At 35.7% G+C, this 22,013-nt stretch overlaps 2 protein-coding genes and 1 pseudogene across 4 annotated transcripts in view; 2 read left to right on the top strand and 1 right to left on the bottom strand.

Annotated features, from left to right (window-relative positions):
• LOC149489734 (uncharacterized) overlaps window positions 1-21,359 on the bottom strand; it is a 63,172-nt pseudogene extending 41,813 nt beyond the window's left edge. Inside the window, exon 1 of the transcript XR_016318404.1 lies at window positions 21,196-21,359. The product of XR_016318404.1 is annotated as an uncharacterized LOC149489734 (transcript). The remainder of the gene's footprint in view (window positions 1-21,195) is intronic.
• On the top strand, window positions 1,899-8,895 carry LOC149489736 (elongation factor 1-alpha 2-like). Of its 2 annotated transcripts, none has more exons than XM_089714399.1 (11): window positions 1,899-2,005; window positions 3,542-3,744; window positions 3,841-3,990; window positions 4,311-4,530; window positions 4,814-4,959; window positions 5,437-5,569; window positions 6,213-6,328; window positions 6,685-6,774; window positions 7,245-7,365; window positions 8,338-8,504; window positions 8,742-8,895. In XM_089714399.1, the coding sequence occupies exons 2-11, from the start codon at window positions 3,571-3,573 to the stop codon at window positions 8,811-8,813; spliced, it is 1,389 nt and encodes a 462-aa protein (XP_089570525.1). In that variant the 5' UTR covers window positions 1,899-2,005; window positions 3,542-3,570; the 3' UTR covers window positions 8,814-8,895. The 2 variants fall into 2 exon arrangements, with proteins under 2 accessions (XP_089570525.1, XP_089570526.1); XM_089714400.1 differs by having other exon boundaries at window positions 1,899-2,009.
• On the top strand, window positions 15,575-19,226 carry LOC149489735 (glutamine--fructose-6-phosphate aminotransferase [isomerizing] 1-like). Its single transcript, XM_089714398.1, has one exon. The coding sequence runs from the start codon at window positions 15,799-15,801 to the stop codon at window positions 17,821-17,823; it is 2,025 nt and encodes a 674-aa protein (XP_089570524.1). The 5' UTR covers window positions 15,575-15,798; the 3' UTR covers window positions 17,824-19,226.
• Window positions 21,360-22,013: the final 654 nt, after the last annotated feature.

Below are 22,013 nucleotides of genomic sequence, written 5' to 3'. Positions count from 1 at the left end.
TACCAAACACTGCATATTTATCTTAACTTTATTTTTTTACTCTGTATGTTTTGTCCGCTAGAGGGCGCCACATTAGATTTTGTGAAACCCCATATAGCCTTTAGCTAGCTGGTCGCTGGTTATCCAGTGAACAATTCAGACGCTTCTAATGATATGTCATTTGTCGAATTCTGATAAGTAGTTTAGAAGTTACGAGGGAATAGATGAACATACATACATGACCTGTAAACAACCATAACCCTCCTTTTGCTTTGCCGTAGTTGGGTAAAAATATGTTAATGCCGTACTGTATCAAATGGCCATAAAGCACCCTTAAAATTCTAGCTTTCGTCGCTTTCATCAGCCTAAAAGATGTGGTCTGCACAAAAATGTACGGCATCGTTTTTTCCTAATTTATCTATGTTAATACTATTTAAAACAACGGATAAAGTGTAGAAAACTATTATATTTCATTAATCTACGATGTTTAAACTTTAACAAAATTTCTGGTTTTGCATTTCTCTATAACTTTTTTTAGAACGGTTTCTTTTGAACGGCAATACCATACAACAATTGAATTTTACAATATCATGTTAAAAAAAAAGTTCCCGTACAGGGTCAAATGACCATACAGCTCTTTATATCAAGAATTCGATGAAATTAAGATGATTATTGGTATACATTTAAAAGAACAATTATTTTTTGACGGCATTGCTTTTAATAGTACTTTTGAGTGCTAGATAATGTTTTGGAACCGAAGCCGTACTTAGTCAAATGACCCCCTGGAGTGGGGAAAGAGAGGGGATTGCAACTCTCGATTTTTTCCCCTTGGCCCCATGATTTTTGTACGGCGTTGCGGAATAATGGATTAAAAGCAGTATAGCAATAGTATGACACAGATGCCGTACATGGTCAAATGACCAAATTTACCCCCGGTAACTCTCGGAAATTAAATAAAAATTCCGACTTGGTGGACCACCATTTTTGTACGGCACTGAGCGGTTTCTTATTATTTTTAATGGATCTATCGATGGTTAAGAATGCCGTACAAAAATACAATATGACCAAAATTTACCGAGTCTACCTGTACTTTTCAATTCTCATCTGCACTCAGTTGGACAGCTTACAAGTGACGGCATAGTGATGAATCTTATTATTTTTTGCTCTGCTATCGTTCTAGATATGTCCCCTGGTGGTTCATTTGACCCATATTTTTGTCCTATGCGGGCTTGTAGTCTATATCGTTACCATTTCGCGCATATTATGGCGACGTTGGTGTAGGTCATACGTAGGACCGTGACCATGCTGTGTTGTTTGTATGTATTTGAAAATAATTAAATATTTAACACATCAAAATGAGAATATTAATAACTAGAGGTCCGCCCCGGCTTCGCCCGTGGTACATATTTCGCAATAAAAGGTAGCCTTTGTCCTTTCTCGGGTATCAAAACCAAATTTCATGCAAATTGGTTCAGTAGTTTAGGCGTGATTGAGTAACAGACAGACAGACAGAGTTACTTTCGCATTTAAAATATTATAGTATATAGTATATTATAGTATAATAGTATATATAGTATGGATTAACCTTAACATTTTTTTTAAGGTTAAAATTCTGATAAACCTCATACTATTAGAATTGTGATTAGAATTTATTTATGACTCTTTTTTATGTTAACTCTGGCAAGCGGCATAGCCGAAAGTCTGACGACGAAATTATGAACATCCGTTTTCTTTAAAAGCTTTTATTAATAATTAAGCTTATTATATTAAATCATCGCATATATATTGTTAAGAAATATTTTATAGAGTTTTAATTAACTTTTCAATATTATTTTATCAATTTATAAGAACACTTAAAAATAAGAACGTCAATTGACATTATTGATTTCATTTCCCGGGAGACCGCACAGCGCATGCTTGAAAATCTAGCTGAAAATTCGCAACTGCGGCACTGAAAGGTGAGATTTTCAAGTTTTCATTACATTATCTTTGGAGTTGTGTTGAACATCAAGCACTCGTGTTTCTGGTGAGTAATAAGACTTAATACTTTAATTATATTTTAATTTTATTCTTTTAATGGGGGTAAGAAAATTTTATTTTGTCAAAAATTTACCGGTAGCGCATATTCCAATTACGCAATTTCTTATTTTGTTTTTAAAACAATTTGAAAGGACTAGGAGCTTATTTAGAATTTTACTAAAATTGCATAAAAATAAAATTTTAGTCAGTTTTCACATGATATTCTGGGTCAATATTGAGGTAATTCTTATACAATTTGATTGACGACTTGTCCTATTGCACCTACATATTATGCGTTATATTTTTGACAATTGTATAATGGTTTCTTTAAGAATTATTAACTTTTTATATTCTCAATTGTCAAATAATTGCTCTTTGAAATCGAAATGCACATCGAAAACACCAAATGGAAGCAGAAGCCGGCGAAACATGTGCGTCGCCGGTATTATGTATGCCGCGTGCCACGCTCTGTATCTATCTAGATATCTTTGTGACAATATGTCTATCTCTAGATTCTAAGCAGAGGGAACTAATATATGTCGTCTGCAAATACGTCTATTTTAAAACCATATAGATCAGAGCGCTATTATTAGGCTGAATGCACTTGCATTTCATCTACGATGATAATTGTGATGAGATGTAGCTATCTGTGGGTGGGTTTTATAAAAGTTAAGATTATTTACATAATAGGATAATACAGTTGCGTTCAAAAGTTATTTTCAGTGTGTATTAATAATTCCCGAGCTATTAGATTTACTGTAGGTAGTGTTTCAATGAATGCGCAACTTAAAACATTTCATTTAATGTTATAATAGGTACCTAAGTTACGCTGTGTGATGTAACAGACATAGGTACCTATCCTACGTGTTCTATATTTGGATGAAATGCTGGCTGTATCGACGTCCCGGACGTCCTGCGCACGCTCTGTGGAGCTCTCCCGGAGATTGCTCGCAGGTCAATCGAAGCCTCCATCTTCGAGTGCATTCTCAGTACCGATTAGTGCATCCAACATAACACATTGCAATTTTGTCTGGTGATTTTTAATTTTGGTGTTTGATTCTCTCAAAAGGTAACACCTCGGTCAATTATATTACGCGTTCGCAGAATAGTAGGGAGATTTGAAACTGACTAATACAGATAAAAGAATGATATACAGTTATGAAAAGGCGATTCTATTGTTCGGTTATTGTATTGATTATATTACTCTTAAAGTCTGACGTAATAAAATTACAACGTTGATGCTGTTTTTGTTAAAGAAATAAAATAAATTAAAGCCGGAATTGATAAATAAATAATAATTTTCCAATACATAATACCTATGAATTAAACAAGGCTATTCAACATTTTTAATTTTAATGCGTTCAATGCATCAAGGCTTTTCCTTTATTGAAACAGGAACAATTCTTATTTGTCTACTTATTTATTTTTTTCTTGTTATGTATTTCCTGCTTTGATTAAAAAGCAAAATCGATATTTTTATCCGGGCACTCCCAATTCCCATATTGTTAAACAATAATTGAAGTTACATGATTTTGTTAATCAGGTACCCAAGGTTAATACACTACATCGAAAATGGGCAAAGAGAAGACTCATATTAACATCGTCGTAATCGGCCACGTAGACTCTGGCAAGTCTACCACTACCGGCCACTTGATTTATAAATGTGGTGGTATTGATAAACGAACCATCGAAAAGTTCGAGAAAGAAGCGCAGGAGATGGGCAAAGGCTCATTCAAGTACGCCTGGGTAAGTATACGAGCAATGGCACAACTAAATAGGTACATAATATCGATTGAGCTATCGCGCAAGTAATTAATATTAACATGGGCCGCAACACTACAGGTACTGGACAAGCTGAAAGCAGAACGTGAGCGTGGTATCACTATTGACATCGCTCTATGGAAGTTTGAAACTGCTAAGTACTATGTGACTATTATTGATGCTCCTGGTCACAGGGATTTCATCAAGAACATGATTACTGGTACTTCGCAGGTTGGTATCTTTAAACAAAAAAAATGTGTGCGTGTACTACTTACTGTACACACGAAAGAAGTGAAACTTCTTTATGACCTTATTTTTTTTTAAATAATTTACTACATATATGTAACTTTACAGAAATACGTCGAATCACGCGTGGTAGGGATAAGAAAAAGGTGGCGCGTAACGAAAAAATGTTACACAAATTTTTTTTCCAACCCCGATAAAGAAGTTTCACTTCAAAAAAAAATACTTACTTACTTAAATATATCTACTTATGAATTTTATCAACTCAGCAACGGAAATTATTATTGTTATATTTTTTTCGCATACAGGCCGATTGTGCCGTATTGATAGTAGCTGCTGGTACAGGCGAGTTTGAAGCCGGTATTAGTAAGAATGGGCAGACTCGTGAGCATGCGCTGCTCGCTTTCACGTTGGGCGTGAAGCAATTGATCGTGGGCGTCAACAAGATGGATTCCACCGAGCCTCCGTACCATGAAGCTCGCTATGAGGAAATCAAGAAGGAGGTTTCCTCTTACATTAAAAAGATCGGTTAGTACCTAATGCCAAACTAAAATATCTGCCAATTATTACAAAAAATTGATAAAATTCTTAGATATTTACGTGATGCGATTGAATTTAAAAATATTTAGACTGCGCGACTGTATTTCTTTTGAGTTCAAACTTCCATTTCATTTATAACTTAGAAATAATAAAATAAATCGGCGTGGCTATTGAATTATGTATTGAGTTATCATCATGGCTTATTTATTTGGGATATTATGATAATTTAGAAAGAAAACCGGTAAAGTTTGATTATGTAACATTGCGTCAGGTTACAACCCGGCCACCGTGGCCTTTGTGCCGATCTCAGGCTGGCACGGCGACAACATGTTGGAGCCGTCCGACAAGATGCCCTGGTTCAAGGGGTGGACCATCGAGCGCAAGGACGGCAAATCTGAGGGCAAGACCCTCATTGAGGTGCGGATCCCACGCCTTTGTCTAATTCAATAAAGAACATCTTCATAAAAAGTAGTTTTTCCACGTTTTACAATCTTGCTTGATAATTTAATGCCTTGTACGGACACAATACAAATCATCATATTTTTACCTTGGCAACTTACAACTCGACTTAAAAATCTTGCAACTTTAAAATGTCAGCACCTATGCATCCGCATTGCGAAACAGCTATACTAGTTGGTTTTATTATTACACGAAATTCAACAAAGATTACAATATCCAGCGATATCTTTTGCATTCTATATATTTTGTGGAACATGACGAATAATACAAGATCTAAATTGGATTTTTTTTTATTTCATTGTTTATATTATTCATTGAAGTTCTAATGTCTCGATATACAAAGGCATCTAATATAGTAAAAAATATATTTTTAAAACATGAAAATATTGAGTTGATAACCCTCAAAGGGCGCACTAAAGCCGCGGAATGTTCCAGGCGCTGGACGCGATCCAGCCCCCGTCGCGGCCCACGGAGAAGCCGCTGCGCCTGCCGCTGCAGGACGTGTACAAGATCGGCGGCATCGGCACAGTGCCCGTCGGCCGCGTCGAGACCGGGATACTGAAGCCAGGTTAGAACTTTCTAGAAGCTACGTGCTCTATGGAAAGGTGCCGATGATTCGACATGTGTTAGAAGAACTCAAAGAAGATATAGCAGACTTTCTTGGTCGCAGCGTTTTGGTTGCTGATGTTCCTGAATTGGAGATTTTGTTTTATATAATAATGAACTTATGCACGGCAATTTGTTTTGAAATTGAACTTGCAACTGAGTTAATAATATAAATGCATCTATAAAACATACCAAAAAGTAGCGCATTATGTATTTAAAAATATATTTCACTGTGGTAAAATTATATAATTTTTCATTTTTGACTGACCGGTTGGCTTGGTTGGTAGTGGCCCTGCCTTCCAAGCCAGAGGTCGTGGGTTCGTTTCCCACCCGGGGCAAATATTTGTGTGATGAACATAGATGTTTGCTTTGTGTCTGGGTGTTAATTATCTATATAAGTATTTATTTAAAAATTATGTGTATGTTTATCAGCCATCTGGTTTCCATAACACAAGCGAAAGCTTAGTATGGGATCAGATCGTGCCGTGTGTGAAAATTGTCCTGAAATATTTATTTATTATTATTTATTTATTTATTTTTAAAGTTGTCAATATACAAATACTATAATGTAGTATAGTGAACGCATATCTCGGTGTGGTGACCAGGTATGGTGGTGGTGTTCGCCCCGGCCGCCATCACCACGGAAGTGAAGTCTGTGGAAATGCACCACGAGGCGCTGCAGGAGGCCATGCCCGGCGACAACGTGGGCTTTAACGTCAAGGTTTAACATTTCTACCAGTAAACTTAAAAACAACAATTGGTTCTCAATAATAGATACTTAATGGATTTTAAAAACATCTTTTATTTTTCTTAATATGTATATATCTTAAATTTTACTAACACAGTCCCAATTTAAATTCTGAATGATTTATTCGCTTATAAATATTCATTCGATTAGCTTTACAAATGTGATCTAAGCCATGAAATAATAATTGAACAGTTTTGTACACATACGTAACATAAAGCCAGCTGCTTAAATATTTGCTTTTAATTTACGCATAAAACAATAATGAGCCATTTAATAATTTTGGTACACGGTCATGCATTAAAAATAAATCACTTTCTGTGAAATGCTAGAACGTGTCCGTGAAGGAGTTGCGTCGCGGCTACGTGGCTGGTGACTCCAAGAACTGCCCACCCAAGGGAGCCTCTGATTTTACTGCTCAGGTATGTCGTAGTCCTAAAAAAACAAAAAAGTTTGCAAATTGCACACTTCCAAGTGATTACAAAATATCTCATTATAAATAATAATCATTAGTTTATTGATTATTTCGTAATTTGCAATTAATTGTCATTAAATTCTGGTTTACATTTAGAAACCGGTTAGTAATGATTTTATTTACTTAGTATTCTTTAAAAAATAATAACCTTAAATTATGTGCCTATCTTAATAAAACGTTTTTTATGTACAATATATCATTCCTGAAATTATATTATATTTTCATTTTTCATTTTGATTCTCATAAAACTTAGCGAAGTTATGTCACTAACCAAGTAATATGTTCGATAGACTATATTTACCCATACCATTCGTTTGATCATGGTTTTTCATTACAAACATAAAGTTCCGAAATGGAAAAAAAATCAATTATTACACATACAAAAAAGGGCTATTTAGAAGTATGTACGGTGCGCAGGTGATCGTTCTGAACCACCCGGGTCAGATCAGCAACGGGTACACTCCCGTGCTCGACTGTCACACCGCACACATCGCTTGCAAGTTCGCTGAGATCAAGGAGAAGTGCGACCGTCGTACCGGTAATGTGTTCATTTCGTTTAGTAATATAATATATTACTAGCTGCTCCGCGCGGTTTCACCCCTGTGGCTCCAATCCTGTTGGTCGTAGCGTGATGATATGTAGCCAACCTTCCTCGATAAAGCTATCTAACGCGAATCGGACCAGTAGTTCCTGAGATTAGCGCGTTCAAACAAACAAACTCTTCAGCTTTATAATATTAGCATAGATAACATATTATGGGTGGTATGGGTGCGAAATTAACTGCCTATACCTATTTTCTTTAAATTGCGTATTTTAAACAATATCCATAAGTTCTTATTGACAAATAATTAGGAACCAAGGAGCAATTCTTGTCTGAATAGGGTATTTAATTTGTGTTCTTGCTGACTTAATGCAACCGGTCGTATAGCAGAGGTAATATGCTGACCGTAATAATAAACTGCACCGTTGATATTTCAGAAATTTTCCTTTTATTCACCTTCTGCCTAAATCTAAAATTGACAACTTGAGGAGGCAAATTTTCCCAATTTCGTTTATGGGTGTACCTAGCAGGCGCGGTCCCAGCCTGACATTTTGGGGGGGGGGGTCACGCAGCTGGAAAGGTGTGCAACCCCCCCCCCCCAATCGTACTCGCCACATATCGTATTCAATAGAAGTGATAAGCAAAAACTTGAGGAAATTTTTACATTTTTTTACTTATTTTTAAATTTTACAAAGAAAAACCGGCCAAGTGCGAGTCGGAAGCCATTAGCTGCAAATTTTCGTTAATTTAGACATTTGAAAGGGATTAAAAACAGGTTTAAACGGAACTTTAGATGTGCGAGTGACTCCGATTCGCACTTAGCCAGATTTTTTTTTATATTGTACAGTATAAGATATTTTTTTTTCTATTTTATCGAGTACGATTTCGAGGGGGGTCATGTCCCCCATGACCACCCCCCTGGGACCGCGCCTGGTACCTAGTCTCTGAAAAAGCATTGTCCACAATCAGGTAAGACCACCGAAGTGGAGCCGAAGTCGATAAAGTCGGGCGACGCGGCCATCGTGACGCTGGTGCCGACCAAGGCGCTCTGCGTCGAGTCGTTCCAGGAGTTCCCGCCGCTCGGCCGCTTCGCCGTGCGCGACATGCGTCAGACCGTCGCTGTCGGTGTCATCAAGGTATCGATATTGTCGCTTTTATATCAATACAACTTGTTTAAATGTTAGTGTTTTTTCTGTTTTTGTAAAGAATTTGATGAAACCCAAGTTCTTGATTTAGCGCAGATTCGGGTACGTGAGTGGCCCAAAGCTCTAAGCATAGCTTTTTGCCACCCACGTAAACGAATCAATTATCGATTTTTCTATGCTTCTCTATGTGACAATAGTGCTCCCACTCAATGTATTGATATGTTTCAGAGCGTGACCTTTAAGGAGGTGACTACAGGTAAAGTCACCAAAGCCGCCGAGAAGGCCCAAAAGAAAAAATAACTATTGGGCTGTTTAAATAACGTAGTGCAGCCAGTGTCCGTCGTCTGCCAGGCTCCCCCCCGCGCCCCCCGCGCCCCCCTCGCCCCCCGCGCTCCCCCCCGCCCCCCGCGCCCGCCGCGGCCGCCCCGCCCCCCGCGCCCCCCGCCGCGCGCCGCCCGCCGCCGCGCGGCCTGCTTGATGTCGCTCCCCGAGCGGCCGCCAGATGACGGCACGGCTGCCTCGATTAAAAAAAAATTCCCAATATCGATGTTGTATCGTAGTCGTGAGCCCTTAGTGTACTCACACGATCGGAGCTTCTTAACTGGTGATTTCACACACGTTCCCGACTCTTGCATTTATCATAACAAGATACTCGTTCGTTTTAGTTACACGTATGTGCTAAGTTTATGTCTCTTTAATTATTTTAGTCGTAAGTTATTTTCCAAGTTTGAATTTCCGTACTTGAAGGCTCGTTATGTCTTAATTTTTCATCGTAAAGAGTTCAGGAGGAAAGGCAATGGAGGACTGATTGAATTTTTAAACCGTTTCACCTCACTCGTCACTTTGTCATGTGTGTAAATTTCACTTCATTTTATATCTAGTTTATTCCTTGTTTTAAATTTGTATGTAACTTTTAATTTAGATTTAAAGTTTCAAGTCCTAAATTGTTTTTATATAATATGTAATTACCATCTTTGTTTAAAGTAGTGTCGTCCATTGTTTTTCTATTTATTCATTTTTTTTTTAATTTGCGGCGATATAAAAAAAATTAAAATTACATTTAAGATTAGATATTATTTTCTTACGGTGTTGAAATGTATTAGTAGGGAGGAAACATCAGAGAGTAAAAAATGATGGCATCGGTTGTGAACCAGCGCCATATAGTTGGAATTAAGGGTATAATAATTAAGCGTTATAAACGTTTTGATAGATATTTGATGAACTTTATATGTGATTTTGTTCCTAGTTTGACCTTATCTAAAATATATGTTTATATCGTTCAGTTACATTAGATAGGCAAGTGTAAAGGTTTAAATATTCAATTGTGACGATTGTATGAATTCTTGGATTATGTACGGAAACAACTGGAAACTCTTTATAAGCTAAATGTATCTTAATATTTTCAATAATTTTGTAAAGACCTTAATCCTGATAAAACCAATAAAGAAGCTACTGGTGTAATTATTGTTTCTTTATTTTAGTTCCCCATCGACCATCCATCAACTTCAGATACTTTAAAGGACAGGTTCTGAATTAGGCTGAATTTATGTGTTTGTAATCAACATCGGAACTTTCGACTAGTTGAACCGATTTTGATGATTCTTTTTTAATGTGAAAACTGGTGAAAATTTTATCAAGTGCTGACAATTATTTGAAGGAAAAAATAAGTACATATTTTCTTGATCTATTGCTATGTGCTAAGGGTGCTTTTCCACCAATAATGTGCTCGTGCCCCACTCACAAGTCGCAACTATTGTCGCAACTGAAGAGCATATACAGACGCTCCGATTTGGTTGGTGCCAACTCTCTGTAATAAGTATATAGTCTATGGTGCCAACCATATTGGAACCGACATGGCAACCATTCCAACATTGCTACAGATCTTAGATCATTAAGTAATGGATAACACTCACAGGCGCTTCCCCTTTTGCCGAGGTATAAGATTTTTCAAATCGAAAAATCTTATGCATTCATAAAAACTACTTGCGTAATCGATTACAAACACTGTGCGTATTCGTAAAACATCGAAAGGACGTCTGCGAGTGCTCCGCTAAAAATGCCGTTTTATGCTGTCAAGTCTTGCAGAAGCATAAGTCAAACACATCAAATATTAAAAAAGATGGAATAACCTTTCATTTGTAAGTATTTTTTTATTTTTTTTACGTAAATATCAATTTAAATGCAATTTCTAATAATCGTCGATGTATCGTTTAGCGATATGATCAAGACAAATAATCGAGTCATGTGTTTACTCGATCATTGATGCGACCTCACGAGACTATCATGGAAAGAAAATATACAAATGTAATCTTTATGAACTAAGAGATAAAGTTGAATTTAAAACGCGATATTGAACCGCATTCCCCACGAGACTATATTTTAAAGAAATACAAATTTAGCGAGACTATCTTGAAAAGAAATACAAATTTAGCGAGACTATCTTGAAAAGAAATACAAATTTAGCGAGACTATCTTGAAAAGAAATACAAATTTAATCTTTATGAACTAAGCGATAAAGTTGAATTTAGAACGCGATATTGAACCGCACTCGCCACGAGACTATAAAGCGATGTAGCGAGACTATCTTGAAGAGAAATTCAAATTTAATCTTTATGATCTTAGTGATAGAGTTGAATTTAAAAACTCGTCGCTTAAAAGGTCGTAAATTTTTACGACTTTCTTAGTGACGGACTGCTTTTAACTTGAACGTCGATAAAAAAATATTTTTCTAAGTATAGTTTGAAATGAGATGAGAATTAATCTTCATTATATTAAAATTTTACACAACTGCATAAAAAGGAGTATAATGTTTATTTTGTAAGTCTTGTATATATTTATTAAAATTTACGCTCGGTTACTTTTAACTGGCAGAACATTTTAATGGTACGGAACACTTCGTGCGCGAGTCCGACTCGCATTTAGCCGTTTTTTTTTGTAATGTTAATCTTGTAACCTTTCTATTATGTAATCTATACTAATATTATAAAGCTGAAGAGTTTGTTTGTTTGTTTGTTTGTTTGAACGCGCTATTCTCGGGAACTACTGGTCCGATTTGAAAAATTCTTTCGGTGTTAGATAGCCCATTTATCGAGGAAGGTTATAGGCTATATATCATCACGCTACGACCAACAGGAGTGGAGCCACGGGGGTGAAACCGCGCGGAGCAGCTACTTTGTTTATATGTATGTATTAATATTGCGTATATTTCAAATTTACAAAAAATCCTGCTTTAAGGCTAAGGTGGATTGAATGCTGTGGGAGAAAATCAGAATGGACACCTCGGTACAGAAATAATAAAAATTTCTGGACCGATATTTATTTTATTGATTATAATGTGTGATGTGTTGAATAAATACATATTCAAATACAAATAAAATGGCGTTTTATTGTTTTTTCGTATGCATTTAATAATGATGAAAACGTTACAAATGACCTGTGTAGTATTTTTTATGAATATAATATTAATGTTATTTCTAATTTCAACAAAATTATTATTTTTGTAATATCGATATGGTTACATCCCTTTAGAGCGATTGTATTATTACGTATATGTACAGAGATTTTTCTGTGTAATCGATGTATGTGTGCAAAAACATGCTAGTCTGTCAATTTTGTAATAGTTTGAGTTTGTAAAGACACAAATTATTTTTGTGAATGTGTGGTTGTGTTTCAAAGTGTGAGTTACCCTCCCCGCACCAAAATCGGCAGAAAGTTTAGTTAGAACATTTGCCAGCGTGCTCCATCCATTACTTAAGAGGGGGCATAAAGCAAAATAACCAATCTTCTATTAGATGATACGTGTAATATTCAAGACCAAATCTAAAAAATAAAATATATAGGTATCAAACTAGATGATATGTTCAACGATTCTGTTTAATCAAAAACATAAAATATTAAAATTGACTCGATAAAAAAAAATCACCAAGTTAGCTCTAATTTTCATACTTTTACGTTTTCTACTTGACATGGTAATACTTATTATGATTTTTTTTTCATAAACAATTATATTAAAACATTTACAAGATATTTGTCAGAGCATTTTGTGTAATTACTTTTAGTTTTGGTTTTATCTTCGATAAACCACTTTTGGCGCTCTTTTTTTCTCGAGATAAAACGTTTGGTTTTGTCACGATAAAGTGGTTTATCGCAGATAAAACCAAAACTAAAAGTTGGTCTGGTCGGTATTGCTGGCGCATCCGACCACGTCAAACCAATATTAATAATAATTATGTCGGACCGACCGCTCTCTTCACTTTCCGATTTGGTCGTGGTCGGATGGTTGGCACCAACCGAATCGGAGCGTCTGTATATGCTAGAAAAGTGAGCCGAGCGAGTAGGAGCTATAGGACATTCTGCATCCCTTTCTAATAGGGTGACCATCAGATTTTCCCTGTGCTTAAAATATATAGTTTTACTCTTTATAATAAACACAGATATGCAATTAATCTTAGTGTATTACGCCCATGAAACAGACATTCCGAAAAGCTTGGGTTTTTACATTTTTTGACGTGACAACGTCTTATAATAGGCATGACGAAAGATTTTGAAATCCTCTTCCATAATGTGTGTATACGTTTACTATACAAGAAAAACCCTATATTTCGGTAATATACTTAAATTTAACGAAGATAAAAGCCATTTTTCAAAAAATATTTATTAACTGTGCCAAAACAGCTCGCAGGTGTCATGGCGTAGGTGTGACGTCACTCTTTAGTAAATACGTAATTATCTGTACGCATAGCGAAGAAAATTAAACAATTTTATAATTAATATGTGTTATAGAAACGAATTTCAAAGTTTATAAGTGGTGTGCAGTATTGCAGTGTGAATCCACATAAAAATAATGCCCAAAAAAGTGTTACTAATTGTTTCAAGCGAGAAAATAATAAAAAAGTGTGCGTGTACTAGTGTACACACGTAAGAAGTGAAACATCTTTATGACCTTATTTAAAAAAAATAATATACTTAAATAAGTACCTACGTCGAATCACGCGTGATAGGGATAAGAAAAAGATGGCGCGTAACGAAAAAATGTTACACAATTTTTTTCCAACGTCGATAAAGAAGTTTCACTTCAATAAGAAATTATTGTATACAGTTGGTGCGGAGAAACCCGAACCACGTATTCGTGAATTCGCAATTATATTTCTGTTGAGTCGATAAATTATACGTGAAACAATAGAAAATAAATAAAAATGCGTATTCTCAACATATTCATAACAACAAAACACACCTGACATGAAGTTGTTTACATAGATGTGACGTCACGCGTGTTTCAGTCAAAATGGCGGACTGCAGAATTTCAATGTTTTATTTTATCGATAATCTCATTAATCTTAATGTTTTTAATATTTCTAAGTCACTATTTTTAATTTATTTAGTATACATTTTCCCTTAAAAACACTAATTCGATCATTTATGGATACTGTCGTCATGCCTATTCGATATAGCCGGCTGCACGCACGAAAAAACATGACTCATGCAGCGTTACCTCGCTCTGAGGCGTTCCATGTAAGACTTGAAGTGCAAGCGAGAGCGCGGAAAGAGCGACAAAGAAGCACAATCGGACGTTGTCACGTTCAACTATCGTCAGTAAACCGACTTTACAGACAACCAATTTTTTTATTTATGATGATAAAAATAAAACTAATACATAGTAACTTTGTAGAACTTCTACTTCTAAACTTTTTTTATATCATGAAAAGCTGCTTCTGCGCATACTTATATGCCGATGACTTGTTGTATTATAAAATGAAAGTTAATTAAAAAAAAAAATGCAGTGCGTGAGCGATGAATTTATGATTGTTTCAATTATTGGAATGACATTAATATGGTCCTTACTTCCATAATTAAGGTAACATCATAACCACATTAAACATAATATCAGCCTAGCAATCAAGATGAGTTTGCGGTTATAAAATACTAGAGGTCCGCCCCGGCTTCGCCCGTGGTACATATTTCGCAATAAAAGGTAGCCTATGTCCTTTCTCGGGTATCAAAATATCTCCGTACCAATTTTCATGCAAATTGGTTCAGTAGTTTAGGCGTGATTGAGTAACAGACAGACAGAGTTACTTTCGCATTTATAATATTAGTATGGATAGCAATTATAGGCTTAGATCATATAGGTAAATTAAATAGTATTATTATCTAACTAGCGGTCCGCCCCGGCTTCGCCCGTGGTACATATTTACGTTTTCTCTACATAAAAACCATCCTCGTACTTCAAGGAATATAATAGAAAAGAATTATCGAAATCGGTTCAGCCGTTCACACGTGATGTCATGACAACGCGAAACGGGTGCAGACCTGCCGCCTTTTTATAGCTCCCGCCGCGAAGCGCGTCAAACGCGGCAACTGATACACAAAAATAATCCTTATGGCTGCATGATTCTGTATTCACGCGCGATGACTTATAGCGTATTTCATGTATAACTTTGGTGTTTCTACACCGATTTACATGATTCTTTTACTATAACCTGCCCAGGAGTATGAAGAATAATTGTGCCAAATTTGGTTAAAATCCGTCGTGTAGTTTTTGTTTCTATAACGAATATACAGACAGACAGACAGACAGACAGACAGACAGACAGACAGACAAAAATTTTACTGATTGCATTTTTGGCATCAGTAGCGATCCCTTATCACCCCTTCATAGTTTTTTTTTTAATATATTTCATGTACAGAATTGGCCTCTCTACAGATTTATTATAAGTATAGATTACAATATGTATAATGGTATAATCTATATATTATAAAAAAATGAAACCATCACGCGTGAATGGGTGGACCGATTTCGATAATTATTTTTTTATTATATTCCTTGAAGTACCAGGATGGTTCTTATGTAGTAACGTAAATATGCACCACGGGCGAAGACGTGGCGGAACGCTAGTATACGATAAACAAGTCCTTACCCGCCTGAAATTCTTCATAATTTAACACATGACAACATCTTCATAGATCTGGAGTGACGTCAAATTCTTTGACGTTGACATAAAAATTAACATGTCAAAATATAAATGACAAGATTGAATTTTGAAATAATCATTTGGATTGTTTGGAAGACTGGTTTTGCCGCTGTACGCTCGTATTTACGTTACCAATGAGTATCTACGATAACGAAACACGATGACGTGTGCTTTGCCGTAAGTGAAAGTAACTTTAATTTGTGGAAGGAGTTAATGGCGAAGGCCTTCAACGTTAGACGTGTTTTGAGTTGAACACAGTCTCTCGTCGGTTGTGGTTCAGTGCACTCGCGGCTAATAAACGTTCTTCGCTAATAATGTGTGGAATTTTCGCATACATAAATCATCTAACGCCTAAGACCAGGCGGGAGATATTGGAGCTACTTGTGAATGGATTGAAGCGTTTGGAATACCGTGGCTATGATTCTGCAGGCGTCGCTGTCGACGCCGCGGATCAAAAAGATATTGCAGTTGTGAAAAAACAAGGCAAAGTAGCCGCGCTTGAAGAATTACTCCAAGAACGCAGTGTCGAACTTGCGGTCGAAGAATGTGTAGAATCTCATTGTGGAATTGCTCATACCCGTTGGGCCACTCACGGAGAACCGAGCGCTATCAACTCTCATCCTCAACGATCTGGAGAAGATAATGCATTTGTTGTTATCCATAATGGTATCATTACTAACTATAAAGAAGTTAAAACTTTCCTAGAAAACAAGGGATATATTTTTGAATCCCAGACTGACACGGAGGCTATTGCAAAGCTGGTGCATCATATTTACAACCAACACAAAGGCTACAGCTTCCAAGAGCTGGTTGAGCAGGTAATTCAACAACTAGAAGGTGCCTTTGCTTTATGCTTTAAGTCTCGCTACTTTCCAAATGAGTGTGTAGCAACCAGACGTGGTAGCCCTTTACTGGTTGGTATTAAAACAAGACGCAGCCTTTCCAGCGATCATGTGCCTATTATGTACAATAATAACAAGGCTACTCGTGGAGTAGTACCTGCATTGCCACGTGTTAACAGCCATGCTCAGTTCCAACCTGAAGAGGAGAGAGATGTTGAATATTTCTTTGCCTCAGATGCGTCTGCTGTGATTGAACACACTAACAGGGTCCTTTACTTTGAAGATGATGATGTAGCACACATCAAAGATGGTATTCTGAGTATTCACCGTATGTCAGGAAGCAGTTCTGATCCCCACCAACGTGAAATTTTAACTTTAAAATTGGAGTTGCAGCAGATTATGAAAGGAAATTATGATTATTTTATGCAAAAAGAAATATTTGAACAATCAGAATCAATTGTTAATACAATGAGAGGACGTCTCAACTTTGCTGATGGAGCAGTCACACTCGGAGGAATAAAAGACTATATACCTGAAATTAAACGTTGCAGACGGTTGATGTTGATTGGATGTGGAACCAGCTACCATAGCGCTGTAGCCACAAGACAACTATTGGAAGAATTGACAGAGCTTCCAGTAATGGTGGAATTGGCATCTGATTTTCTTGATAGGAATACACCAGTTTTTCGTGATGATGTATGCTTCTTCATTTCTCAGTCTGGTGAAACTGCAGATACCTTAATGGCTCTTAGATATTGCAAGCGCCATGGAGCTTTGATTGTGGGAATTACAAATACTGTGGGCAGTTCTATTTGTCGTGAGTCTCACTGTGGTGTACATATTAATGCTGGGCCGGAAATTGGTGTTGCATCAACTAAAGCTTATACATCTCAATTTGTATCTCTTGTTATGTTTGCTTTAGTTATTAGTGAAGATAGAATTTCTCTCCAAAAGCGCCGCGCGGATATAATTGCTGGATTACATGAATTAGATAAGAAGATTCAGGAAGTTTTAGCGTTAGATTCGGAAGTAAAAGCTTTGGCGGAAGATCTGTATCGCCAACGTTCTCTGTTGATTATGGGTCGTGGATATAATTTTGCTACTTGTCTGGAAGGTGCACTCAAGGTTAAAGAATTGACCTACATGCATAGTGAAGGTATAATGGCGGGTGAATTGAAACATGGACCTCTTGCTCTAATTGATGATTCCATGCCAGTTATGATGATAGTAATGCGTGATCCCGTTTATACAAAATGTATGAACGCATTGCAACAAGTGACAGCGCGTCAAGGTCGGCCGATTGTTGTTTGCGAAAAAGGTGATACAGAGACCATGGCCTTAGCGTCCCGGGTTCTCGAAGTCCCTAAAACAGTTGACTGTCTTCAAGGAGTGCTTACTGTTATTCCCATGCAATTACTAGCATATCACATAGCTGTTTTGCGCGGATGTAATGTCGATTGCCCAAGAAATCTTGCGAAGTCTGTAACAGTAGAATGATTTTGTATTAATTGTTATCCTTTAATAATATGCGATCTCTAGATTCATAACTAAGTGTTATGGAATACTATTTTTATCATGTTTATTGGTTGTATACCAAAAGTTTACCTTTTCTTTTGAATTTCATAGAATTCATTTCATTTATCTATAGTCTACAATGGGTTCGACAAATTCAGTTATCTCTGCAATGATAATATACCAATATAATTAAAACGATTAAGATTAAATAGATAAGATCTGTATCATTAAAGAACTCGGAAAGTAAGTGTTTGGTATGTTTGAAACCAAAACATTCCATAATTATTGAAAAATTAAAGTTCAGAATGCTCTTGTGTAATATTACATTCCATTACTCAATTTCATGCCGGTATATATTACGATATTTTATCTGGTACAAGGTCGGTCACAGCTCGATAATAACCTGGTTTTAAACATATTATTTAAACTTTAAGTCTATTCCTTATGTATTGGAAATACATATTTTAAAACATTGCTACTATTTTAAATGCTTTTTGAAATACTCGTATATATGGTACCTATTTCTATAGTTGTTTCTAAGTTAAGTTATATCGTCGGGAAAAATTTTGCAATAACAAAATTCTTTTGATAAAATCATTTTTATAAGCATATTTGAATGCATATATGTACTTAAAAACAAAAATTTACGGAGAGATTTTTTGTAAAAAATAGTATTTATATTTTTATAAACTTATCATAGAAATAACGAATATAAGTAAGTATATCATTAATTATGTGTAAATTATTGTATAATCGTTTTTGTCTTCGTTGTTATAATATCCTTTCCAGGTGTTTGATATCCACAAAGTGAAAATTTTACGTCATGAAAAACGCTAGAAATATTTAGGTACCTACCTATTATTTACTTAGTATTAAGAATTAATATAAGCTTTTATAATCATTTATTTCAAATGCTTTTTTAGTAAGTATGTGTACCTACTTAATGCTTAGTTAAGCTTTTAAAAAAAATGTATTGATAAGTGTAAAACTATGTAGATATTGAGTAGACATACCAAGTTGGAATTCTACTATCAAAACTATCCACGAATGCAAATACGATTACTTATAAATAAATGAGTTCGAAATTTGTTCTCATCGATAACATTCGCAATTTTACATCTGAATTTATAAAATATCCTATTAAGTACCTACTGTAGTTGCTAGTATAGATAATTCTTTTCTTAGGAATGTCAATGTTAGCAATTAAATAAAACATTTAGGTGAAATACCTACATAATATTGTTTAACAAAATGGCAAATTAAAAAATGTTTCTACCATAGAAGAAAACAGCAAAAGATATATATATCCCGATTGCTAGTCAAAAATAATAAATAAATATTGGAGTTAAAAGTTTTGTATTGTGGTATTAAATTTGTTAAAGTCATGTGTGTTATTTGATTTATTTACATTTGTAAATTAATATGAATCTTGTATTTAAAATATTTCTGCATTTTGTTTTTATGTGATAGTAAGCATAGTCATTGAGTTTACGCACATTTATCTTAGTGAAATGTTATATAGTTAGTTACGAGAGGAAAATATAAATGAAAATTATACATAATACTAGCGGCCCGCCCCGGCTTCGCCCGTGGTACATATGAAAAATAGATGTTGGCCGATTCTCAGACTTACCCGATATGCACAGAAAATTTCATGAGAATCGGTCCACCCGTTTCGGAGGAGTATGCAGACTAACATTGTGACACGAGAATTTTATATATAAGATTACCTATATAATATATTAATGAAATCTTTATTTTATATCTGTTAAACAGATCATCACATTTTACAATATCTATTTGTTAAGACTAATTTTAAGATTAAATAATTAAATAAATTTATGTAGAAAATACTGTTTTTTTTTACTTAATATATTTTCGCACCTTAACTACACATAACTACCAATTTTATTATTTATCCTAAATCCTACATACCTATATGTAATTATTTGCCCAGTATTAAACTTGGAGTCAGATTACCTACTTACCTACCATCTATATAATAATAATCAAAATAATGGGATAATAATAGGTATGAACCTAGTACCTACACTATAGTTTCGATTATCTCAACAATAAGCGTTTCTCTAAATATGATGGTAATAATTGTACTGTGATTTTTTTTATTATAACGCGAACGTTATCGTAGCTGAATGAATGCCAATGTTAACAATCCTTTATTTGGATAAGGTTTCTTCAAATGATTGATAATAAACGCCACACAGGACACAAGTAGGATTGTTTTTAAAAGCCATCATAAAAAATTCTGGATGATCGGAAAAGCTGCAACAAGATTTATTTTAGTGCTTTTTTGTTCTGTTTAATTGCATGATTAATAATTATTTAAAGGTATTAACTATATACACTCTTTGGCATAATTTATCCATTAAAAATATTCAATTCTGGGAATAATATTGAAATGTTAAATCTATATTAAATAGGTACAGGAATATTGCACGCCTCATAAGCCGCCTCATACTTTAGTCGGGTTCAACTCTCCAAAAACACAGGCTTGTCTGTTTACAGCTAAGCGCACTGGTTTCGGTCTAACACCTAGTTTTCAGGATGTATCCTTGAATTTATCCAACGAGCTGGAGCTCCTAGGCCTAACACTCTCTTCTAGTCTGAATTTCAAGAGCTTCATTGAGTCCAAGGTACAAGTTGCTGCCAAGAAGCTCGGAATACTTTCTAAGGTGAGGGAGTTCTTCACACCGGAACAGCTCTTAAACCTATATAAAGCCCAGGTTCGCTCCGGTGTGGAGTACTGCTCTCATCTTTGGGCAGGTGCAGCTAAATACCAACTCAACGCCTTGGACTCCATCGAAAAACGAGCGATTAGACTCATTGGAAATGAATCCTTAACCGCATGCAAACTGCATAGTCTAGAACATCGTCGGAACGTAGCCAGTTTGGCGGTTTTCTACAGAATCTTTCACGGCGAATGTGCTGAAGAACTGCATAACCTGTTGCCAGCTTCTCCTTTTTATCATAGAGCGACTCGACGCCGGGCCGGTCTCCACCCTTATGTCATCGACATCCCACCCATACGCACTAAGCGTTTCGCTTCTTCCTTTCTTATGCGTACTAGTAAGGAGTGGAACAATCTTCCGGCTTCCGTTTTTCCCAGAAACTACAATCTGGATTTATTCAAAAGAAATGTGAATAGACACTTATTAGGCAAACATGCTCCATCCTAGACCACGCTTGTCGCTTTCCATCAGGCGAAGCGATGGTCAAATGCTTGCCTAATCCTAACTTAAAAAAAAAAAAAAAAAAAAGCGAAGCGTTGACGTGGGTACTACTGTCACTTCGCGCAAAACATCTGATTTTTCAAACTTAAAATGTCTATTGCACTTGTAAGACAGTGCGCGCACGAGCAACTTTGTCTCCGCAACTATTTTGTCTCCGCAACTATTTTGTCTCTCCCACCTATGGGCTAGTATGAAAGTGCGCGCACGTAGCGACGCAACTCCCCATACAAATTGATGGGAGAGACAAAATAGTTGCGGAGACAAAGTTGCTCGTGCGCGCTCGCTTTAAGATAATACATAGGTACACACACATATTAAGAAAAAACACTATTTTTAACATTCATGATATTTTTGATGTCATTTTTGTTATTTAAACTAGTTAAAAAACAGTTTAAAAAAGTTCTGTCTTGGACGTCCGTGTGTCTGTATGTGCGGAGGATTTTCTTGTTAACACGATAGCGACCGAAATACTTTACTAATCGAGTCTTTTTTTTCTCTTACGCTTGAGTATGCTCAGGAATAGAACCCTTTCATTTTTCAGGGTCTGATTCGATGTGGTTTAATTGTTATTAAATAAACAAAAATAATAATTAATAAATAATTATTAAAAAAAAATTATGAGGCGTGCACTTTTGGATTTTCCAAATTATTTATTTTGCAGTTAGGTTTTCTGATACGTACACTAACAGCTACCTACCTACCTATGAGTTCCAAAGTGAACGCACCGCGTACATTCAAATTTAGCTATTCGTGTTTTTAAATGTCTAAGGTGAGACCTTGAAATTAATAGATTACGGTCACATTCTAATTCAAAAATTTGAATATTTATTAACTTTAAATATTAATCCGGTATTTTTATATCAGTTCGTTCGTCCGCTAAGAAAACCATTTTCCATTTAAAGCTTTAGGTAGGTAACTAGT

This window comes from Colias philodice, chromosome 3 (genome assembly GCF_061535455.1).
Source record: "Colias philodice isolate Cphi_HAF_F1 chromosome 3, ilColPhil1 Martin Lab GWU primary, whole genome shotgun sequence".
Classification (NCBI taxonomy): Eukaryota; Metazoa; Arthropoda; class Insecta; order Lepidoptera; family Pieridae; genus Colias; species Colias philodice.
This window is presented reverse-complemented; position numbering and strand designations above follow the sequence as displayed.

Excerpts from the sequence above, each read along its gene's own strand:
- LOC149489736 (XM_089714399.1), top strand. The coding sequence starts at position 3,571 with ATGGGCAAAGAGAAGACTCATATTAACATCGTCGTAATCGGCCACGTA. Across the intron at positions 6,329-6,684 it reads ACGTGGGCTTTAACGTCAAG|AACGTGTCCGTGAAGGAGTT; the intron begins GTTTAACATTTC and ends GTGAAATGCTAG. Across the intron at positions 7,366-8,337 it reads GAAGTGCGACCGTCGTACCG|GTAAGACCACCGAAGTGGAG; the intron begins GTAATGTGTTCA and ends GTCCACAATCAG.
- LOC149489735 (XM_089714398.1), top strand. The coding sequence starts at position 15,799 with ATGTGTGGAATTTTCGCATACATAAATCATCTAACGCCTAAGACCAGG.